This window comes from Coturnix japonica, chromosome 4, assembly GCF_001577835.2.
Source record: "Coturnix japonica isolate 7356 chromosome 4, Coturnix japonica 2.1, whole genome shotgun sequence".
Lineage (NCBI taxonomy): Eukaryota > Metazoa > Chordata > Aves > Galliformes > Phasianidae > Coturnix > Coturnix japonica.
In genome coordinates, this window is record NC_029519.1 from 43,905,378 (window position 1) to 43,914,199 (window position 8,822).

Consider the following 8,822-nt stretch of genomic DNA (forward strand, 5'->3'; position numbering starts at 1 on the left):
TCCCAGTGGACTCCAGCAGCAAAGCAGGTTGTTATGGAAAGTAAGCTTGTGTAAGTAAGCAGGGAGAAAAGCCTTTTAGTGGGAAGTGAGGCCAATTAACGAGATGAAGTTATTCGGGGATTTCTGAGCCAGTCACAGAATGCCTCCCTCCCTGATGCACTTACCTTCATTCTCATCTTCGCTTGTGACCTTTACAGGGTGCTATCATAAGCGGTTTCATAAACCAAACGGGACCTGGATTCTGAGGTGTACCCATCACTGAAAATACATGATTGGGCCTACAGCCATGTTTCATAGCAAGGATGGAAAGAAAGTATCAGTGACCAGCGCATCCAACATCATTTCCTAAAGATCTCTGGCTGTTCTCCAAAGAATGCTGTCTGTTCCTTGCAATATAAGAGTCAGCATCTGTCCAAATCCTAATTTCTCTTTAGCAGCTGCAACAGCTTAACTAAAGGGCATGTGTTACTATCTTGGGCATAATGGCTTTCAAGATTCAAACACAGTCTTCCTCTCCCAGTTTCTCTGCACCGTTCCAGCTCTGTTCACTCAGTTACAGTCTAATCCACAGCTCCTTGTTAAAAAAAGAAACACTCCACCTATTAAGGAGGACAGCACGTAGACTTAACCAAACAAGTGATCCTAGAGAATATCAAACTCCGTAACATCATTATGAGAACATGGAATTTGTCTCCATAAGGAAAGTAACATTTCAGGGCTGACAGTAGGTGTCAGCAGCAGGTGGTGCCTTTCCACTCGTGTTGATCAGGATGTCTTGGCCTTGAAAGCAAAGGCACAAACAACTTTCTGAGCTGCTTCAGTTGTCTTTGGGCAGATTCTGACCTGTTTCCAAAAGAGATCAGCTTGTCAGTCTATGTTTCCAACCACATGAATTTCTCTACTGATCTAACTTCACCTGTTACTGATATAAGTTATTTATATTTTTATATATATACTCTAAGCAGATCCAACCTTATCAAACAGAAAACCTGTTGCAATTCTAAGTATTTTGTAGCTGTCAATAAGGTATCCTCGACAAAAAGCACTCATCTGCCTGAAGACTGAAACAAGTTCTTTTCACAGCTATAATCCCCACAAAGATCAATTCACAGCCTGTAAGTTTGTTTGCTCTACTGATTTTTCTCTCAACCTTCTGCAGCCATTCTCATCTCAATGTACTTTTTGCAAGTACTTGTCACTTAATTACTGAAGAAACGCTGACACTCAGCAGGAAAAAAGGAAACTATTCAGACAGAAGACAGTGGGAGACAAGAAATACGGGCTGTTGATCGCTAGCATTGCCAGAACACAGCAGCAGTAGAAAAGTTAAATCCTAATAGAACAGTTAAAACGACTGTAGCCAGAAATAATATTGGAAAACTAAAAGAATCAGCTGCAGAGAAAGGTTTCAGATAGATATGCCAAGATACTTAGCTTCTCCCAAGCAGCACTTTACCCCAAACTGCCCTCGTATGTAAGGAAGAACAAATGCCTGAATGTTTAATCACATGTAACATGAAACAATATTATCTGTTGGTACAGACTTCATCTCTGCTAGGGGCGTGTGTGTGGGCAGCTAGACTACTTCTGTGCCAGAATCACTGGTTGATAAATACTCTAAAAACACTGACAACTATGGTTAATTTGCCTTAATACGGTGGGACTTACAATTGGTCCTAAGTGCAGGATGCAAAAAGGTTGCATTGGCAGTTTTTATACGCCTGTGCAGGCAGGCATTGCTTGCTACTTTATTCCAGCTATCCATCAGTGAAATAGCGCCTACTGCTGGAAATTCTGCAACATGGCTTTACTTCTCTTCTGAAACACTGATACGAAGTTGGGAGCACAGAGCATTAAAAAGAAGCGCACAGAATATACCATCTCGCTCTGTTGAGAAGTCTAAAACATACCTTGCACCCAAAGGAAAGAGCAAGCTGTACAGCAAGAGCCTGATGAACTAGTCAGATGTGACCTGGGAGCTGAGTCACAAGACAGTGATAGAGAATACTTATCAGTGTGTGCCTATTTTCTTTCATCACATGCTTTAGAGGAAGTCAGCTATAAAACCAGAAGCTTCATTCCTGTAATAAGCTTTGGCTTTGTGTGAGGGCACAAGAGTATTAGAGAACTATTTCCAAGAGCAAAGTAGAATTGCAATTATTATTCAAAATGGTTTAACATTTTAAACACACATGCCTTCCAAAACTCTGTCCAGGAGCAGAAGGCAGATGGTCAAGAAGAAAGACCAAGTTCTCATGTGAATATGTACTTGTAGCTGTATTCCATGAGTCCTTCTTATTCAGGAAACTCACTAACATTCTGGATGTTTGGATCACAGAAGCTTTGAAATTGGAATTCATGGCCTCAGTTTAACCTTATGTTGCTAACACAGCCCAGATCAGCCACGACACTAGTAAGAGTTGACATATTTGCAATATAAGAAATATACCTGTGAGCTCTTGTCCCAGCCTAATTTCTTGCTATACCTACAACCAAGAGCAGAAACAGTGATCATAACTTGAACTAATCACCCTGTAAAACTAGGAACTTATTAACATGGCAGAGCTCTTCTACAGACTTGGAAGAGAAATTGTGATTTACAAGAACTCCTTAACTCCTTTATACAGTTGAATATTTTGTTATTGAAAACTCAACCAATAGAATAACTACTTGCAGTATTGCTTTGTTGAGATGAAACACACAGCTTAGCAGCTCTGCAGCGGAGGGTAAAGGATGATATTACACCAATCAAGAAGTTGTTGAGACATGATCAACTCTGAAAAAAAGCCAGTGCCATTCCTGCAGGCCTCAAGCTTCCACTTTAGATACAAAAATCGCTCTTTATTTGCTTACTTCTATTACTTTATCAAGCAGAAGTGAAAAAATGCCATAAAACAAGTTCAGCAGACTAGCACAAGTCATCAGGTTTATGCATTAAAACAGACAGCATACAGGATATAAATACACATGAAAAATCATCCAAAAGATTTTATAACATACAATTATTGAGATCACTTCAAACTAACCAATTAGAAAAAAAATCCAGTTTCATTGATAAGTAATTAGTTGGAGTAGAGTATTAACTATAGTCTCAAATTACAAATAAGCAAGAACTCCACAATCTAAATACATTGTTATACTTGGCTACAGTGATTTATCATCTGCTCCTTCCCACAAGGCAAAACCTTCCAATATGCCCTCTTGGCATTTGCAATGAGCACCTTCAGCTTATCATGCATTGGATAGGCCATATAGCAGGAAAGGCAGTAGCTGAGATATAAACCACTTCACATTAGACATTTTCACAGTGCTACTAACACCCACAGTAAAAAGAAAACGGCAATGGGAGCAAAGCATCTGCAGTCACCTTCATCTGAATTGCCTCAGTCTTCCAGAAGAAAAATCCAAGTTAAACAAAGAATCATAGAATCGGTTGAGTTGAAGGGCACCCTTAATGGTCATCTGGTCCAACGCCTGTGCAATGAACAGGGACACCTACAGCTACATCAGGTTGCCCAGAGCACCACCCAGCCTGGCCTTTAATGTCTTTAAGGACAGAGCATCCAGCAAACCTCTGGGTTGTGAGCCATACTGTTCCACTTTAGGCTATATTCAGGCTAGAAGCACCCCAGATCCACATGGTTGCTCAGATAAACATGGTGTAGTTCAAGTCTGCATGTCTTGGCTCCAAGACACAGCACAGAGAAACATTAACACTGTTCTCCCTAGAAACATAATTTTACTCTTTTCCACTAAGCAAAACCCTCATCCAACTACCTGATTGCACTTAGAATAACATCACATGAAATTTAAAAGATACACAGAAGTAGATTCAAAGATCAGCAACCTGTAGGTGTTAGCATGATTAGACATCATGCCTTTCAGACTCTGGATTACAGAAAACAAACCCAAACAAAACAGCAAACCCTTTAAATGAAATCAAGCTCGGAACAATAAATTGTTTACCATAATCCCTCATGTATAAGCAACCGTACTGTCATCAGTCTTAATGAGGACAAGTTTATTTTGTATTTTTCAAGAAGAAGTTGTTGTGGTGAAATAGCAGATGCTCCAGTATGAGTAAGCATTAGTAAAGGTTCACATTTCCACATGGGAAAGAGAGTGGTTATTTGCCTAGTCCTCCACATGTCTTCTAACAGCTGCTACTGCTAATGAAAAAGGGGTTAGTACTGTCCAACCATTCAGATGTAGTAACATCAAGGACTTCATCTCCGCTTTGTGCCACCAAATCCTGCAAAGGACAAGAAAAAAAGTCTCAGCTCCATCACAGCCATTCCAATTAGTTCTCTGCAATTCTCTAAAGGCTAAAGCTCCTAAATAAGATAAGTCAAACTTTTGCATTAATTATAAAAGGAAGCATTAGTTGAGGACTGACAGGCCAGAAAAATTATTCTTTGCAGACAATCTTCTTTTTGCTCTTTTTGTTTCGTTTTTGTATCTTTGCTAGAGAAGGGCATGCTACTAATACATATCCCAAAGGAGAAAGTCTTAAATTAACCTTACAGATAAAGACTACCCTAATACAGGTGATGCAATGCTCAGTGTAGGTTTCCACACAATGCTGCTCTGTTTCTGTAAGAAAAAGATGTAGGAAATAGTTACATGCCCATCTGTGCTTTGTTCATCTGTGCAAACTTGACCAGAATATAACTAGGAATGCTTGCTGAACCTCAATATCTGTGCATTTTAGACAGATCCAAGTTTCTCAAGCTTCAGGAGATTAAAAGTTCTTGCGCCTTACCAGATGCAGTTCTTGTACTGCTGCCTTGTGTGGAATTGCTGCATTGTCTGTGCATTGGAGGTACAGCTGTGGGATCTCCCCATGTACTGAAATATGAGGAGCGTGGCTGTGCTCTGATGAAACAGAGTGGGAAGAATTCATTAGTAACATTACAGATAATTAAGGTATAACCACACCAAACAAAAAGAGAAAATAATCAGAGGGAGAATTGTAAGCAGGCATTGAAATGGCTTTTGAAAGTCGCCTAAAAATGCAACTTACATGGAAAAATGCAACTTACAGGGAAAACCATGATTTGGATTTCTATACACGGTCCATTAGGAGGCTGGAGAGAAAAGGCTGTTCAGTTTAACAGCACCAAGTATCACAGAAGAGCAAGTGTCACCCATACTAACTACAGGAGAGATGACTTTGACACAAGAGAACTACCTACAAGTGGCTTCATGCTTCATATTTTTATCTGTATTTGAAATTGGTCTGGATACAGATTGTTCAAATGTTCATTTCAAATTTGCAAGCAGCCAAGTCAGGTCAGAGAACGCACTTAAAGCAGAATGAAGAACCTCAAGAACTTCGAAGTTTTCTCCTCAAGAATGGTGTTCAAGATGTCTTTGCTGCTAGAGCTACAGATTGTACCTGAAAGCTGCTCTAGAGGTAGGATTAGAGTCTGAATGACAGATCTGAAAACTCACAAACGATATAAATGTATGCAATAAACCAGAGGAAATCTTGTATATTTAAAATTTGACAGCATTCTATTTTACCTCTGACTGCCAGCCAAGTAGCCCAGCAAGCCTCCTGCTCCTAATCCAGTCCAAAATCCTGGTCCTGAGTTGGTTTCATGACTGGAACGAGTCCCAAAGCCGTTGTCTTCTTAAAGCAAATAGGAAAAAGAAAAATATATCAGTTAATAGCACCTACTCGTCAGGCTGACTTGCAGTAACACCCTCAATTCTTAAACGTAATAGCAAATTAAACACTCAACTCTTCTTGATTTCAATTTATTCTTGATTGAGCTTGTCTTGAAAGCTGACCTCAAAGTTTGGAAAGCAGGGGAAAAAACCAACAAGCAGATGCAAACTAACAAAGGTAAAGAATCTTATATCAGTAATTAGCTTTCACTATTTCACAGTCTCCATGTCTGCAAAACACAGTAAAGTCGGAGCCTGCAGGTTTTATAAACAGTGGCAGGAGCTAACCTGCACAAAAGCATTAACATTTGTTTGCCAACACTACTCAAACATAAGCTTTTGACTAAGTAAATTTAATTCTTGCTATCAACTGCTTGGTAGTACCCCTTCTCTAGTTCACAATAAAAAGCAAAAAACAAAACAGGAAAAAAATTGAGATCATGCATCTTGTTACAAGGTAATTTGAGTTCCAGTGTAATGAACATTACACATTAGCAAGGTTAAATGGTCAGGCACCAGATGACTAAGTTTTACTTGCCTTTGGCACTATGACTATCTGATCACAGTCACCAGTCTTCTGGGACAAGAAAAAGTGTGTATGTTTTCCTAGCAGTCTTGTCACTACTACAATTTCCAATTCCAGGTGAAAGACACCACACAAGATGCAGGTCCTGCATAGACTGTTCTCTGACCTGGGAATTAAGTCTTTTGACCACTGGGACTATAGCAAACCACCTGTTAAACTGAGGATTAGTACATGATATTCATAGGTATGAAGAAGCAAATGGTCAGGTGAGATAACACAGCAGCTGAAAGAACATCCTGAAAATAAGATAGCGTTTGTTTTGGAGCACTAAATAATGGCTTATAGTCTTACCTGTGAAGCTGGACTTAAAACCAGGAGGAGGAGGCGCCTGGTGACTCTGCCAGGAAGGAGGAGTGAATCCATCACTATCACCAAAACCCTGCTGGGGCTGTTGGTTACTGAGGAAGAACTTGTATACGCCAAAGGCAAGAATCAGTAGAACAATGACAAATATTGCTCCAGCACCAGAATCAGAAGAATCCTTTGTTGATGTATAATAGCCAGAACCAAAGCCTCCAAAGTTCTTTGCTTTCCGTTCACCTTCCTTCGTCAGCTCTAACCTGAACAGCAAACTGCAGGACCCTTTTAAGATGTAAGGATCATCTGGATAATTATAGCCTTCACAGCTCACTTCAATTTGTCCAAAACGAAGAGTGCTGTCCAAGTCTGCTTTGCACTGCCACTAAAAAATAAACACAAAACCAAGTAGCAGCTACTTCTCCAAGGATGAAAATTCATCTGCCTGCATTCCCAAATGTATGCAGACAAAGCTGTAAGCTATGAGAAATCACATAAAAAGCAATAGAAGAAGGGACTTCTCAGCTCTCCTATTCTTGATCAGGGCTTGGAATCTGAGAATAGCTAGGGATGTTTTTTAAAATTCCTATTAGTTAAAATGATCTTTAGAACATAGGAGTTACAAGTCAATTTCTTCACTGGACAAGTTTTTCAAGTATCCCTTCCTCAGGTACAGCAGCACTTCTAAAAATAATCCATCCAATCTACAACAGTTACTTAAGAAATGTCTCCCCCATGTAGACTTGATGACATCTATATAAATAGATCTTGGCAGCCTGAAAACCAGCGCATGTGATTATATTTATGTTCAGACCAATATAAAATCACCTTAGACATACATAACCAGGGATTCAAAGGTGACAATTAACAATAGATTGTGATTCTGCAGGTGAACATATGCGGATTTCCCAGTTTCACATTTCCTTGAGCCATCTGAACTTTGCTATCAGCTCTACCTGTAACTAACAGACATGTTGAAAAACACAGCTTCCAAATTAATAACTCAATATAGCAGTGCCCACTGCAAATTCCAATGAGAATATACTTTTACAATACTATATTAATTACAATACTAAACTTCAGTTTTGATTCCTGGTTGTTCTAATGGAAGAGGGTAAGTAGCATCGAATAAAACAGCTCTTTATTGAAAGACCAGAGCAAACTATTAATACACAAAAGCAAGTCATAGAATCACTTGAGTTGGAAGGGACTCTTGAAGGTCACCTGGTCCAACTCTCCTGCAAGGAACAGGGACAAATATAAGGGGTTGCTTAGAGCCTCATCCCAGCTGAGCTTGAATGTCTCCAGGGATGAAGAGATATTACCACATATCTCCAAGCAAATCATTGCAGTGCCTCACCATCCTGAAATCTAGTTAACTTGCAAATCATAAAAGCTTTGACTTTAAGGGCAGAAGTGATGTAATTAAATATTTGTAATCCTTTATATTCTAGGAATTGTGAATACATTAGGCAACACCAAAGCAAGGGTAATCTCAAGTATTTGCTTCGATTGGGTTGAATAAATTCAAGCAACACGTCAACTAACAGCAATGAAGGTTTGATTAATAGTGTTTTTACATTAAAGCCTTCATGGATAGTCCATTAAAATCTATATATACACACAAATAATGCTTTCAGTTTCTAGGGTGTTTTTAGCTGTTCACTAGTAGAAACGAAAGCGATACTGCAGCTGGCTGCTTCCTCTTTCTCTCCCATAAGCCACCAGCTCTGTATGAGGAGTGTTCCATATCAGTTTAACTGCCTTTAACCGCCGTTACCTGCACATCGTGGCCATCCCAGCCTCTGTTGTAGCACTGAACGACCTCAGGGATATCAGAGCACCCAGCGCTGCCTCCGGTGCATTGAAGCTGAGGGACCGCAGCCGTTCTCCGGGCCGTGGTGTAGCGACCCCGGTACAGAGTGAGCACCTGCACGTCCCGCAGCAGGACCCCTGTAATGGGCAACAGCGAGATCAGTACGGCTATATCCCACTATATCAGTACGGTTATATCCCACCACCCTAATCTTGGAGGCACAGGGGAATCGCACGGAGCTCTCAACGCGTTCTGTGCCCCCCGATGTGACTGAAGAGTCACCCCGGGTCCCGCAGCTCTCACCTTGTTGGTCCCAGCCCCATGTGGCGCTGGCAGCAGCGCAGAGGAGCAGGAACAACACAACAACTCCCCGCTCCATCGCCATGACGGCTCTAAGGCACGGTGCTGTGACTCAAGGCTCTTCCTGCCGCAGGACGCTGTTCATTGGCC

The 8,822-nt window shown here is 40.6% G+C and overlaps 1 protein-coding gene across 2 annotated transcripts; it reads right to left on the bottom strand.

The window, feature by feature from the left end:
- Nucleotides 1-2,820: 2,820 nt before the first annotated feature.
- On the bottom strand, nt 2,821-8,794 carry SARAF (store-operated calcium entry associated regulatory factor). 2 transcript variants are annotated; one of them, XM_015861698.2, is made up of 6 exons: nt 8,676-8,794; nt 8,337-8,509; nt 6,551-6,941; nt 5,527-5,632; nt 4,763-4,875; nt 2,821-4,252 (listed from the first exon to the last, which is right to left on the bottom strand). In XM_015861698.2, exons 1-6 carry the CDS (start codon nt 8,755-8,757, stop codon nt 4,227-4,229), a joined length of 891 nt encoding a protein of 296 aa, XP_015717184.1. In that variant the 5' UTR covers nt 8,758-8,794; the 3' UTR covers nt 2,821-4,226. The 2 variants fall into 2 exon arrangements, with proteins under 2 accessions (XP_015717184.1, XP_015717183.1); XM_015861697.2 differs by having other exon boundaries at nt 5,527-5,635.
- Nucleotides 8,795-8,822: the final 28 nt, after the last annotated feature.

Bases quoted from the DNA above. Each gene is read 5' to 3' on its own strand.
- SARAF (XM_015861697.2), bottom strand. From the start codon at position 8,757: ATGGCGATGGAGCGGGGAGTTGTTGTGTTGTTCCTGCTCCTCTGCGCT. The intron at 6,942-8,336 runs GTAACGGCGGTT...TTTATTTTTTAG, and splicing joins GGGATGGCCACGATGTGCAG to TGGCAGTGCAAAGCAGACTT. The intron at 5,636-6,550 runs GTAAGACTATAA...ATTTGCTTTAAG, and splicing joins TTTTAAGTCCAGCTTCACAG to AAGACAACGGCTTTGGGACT.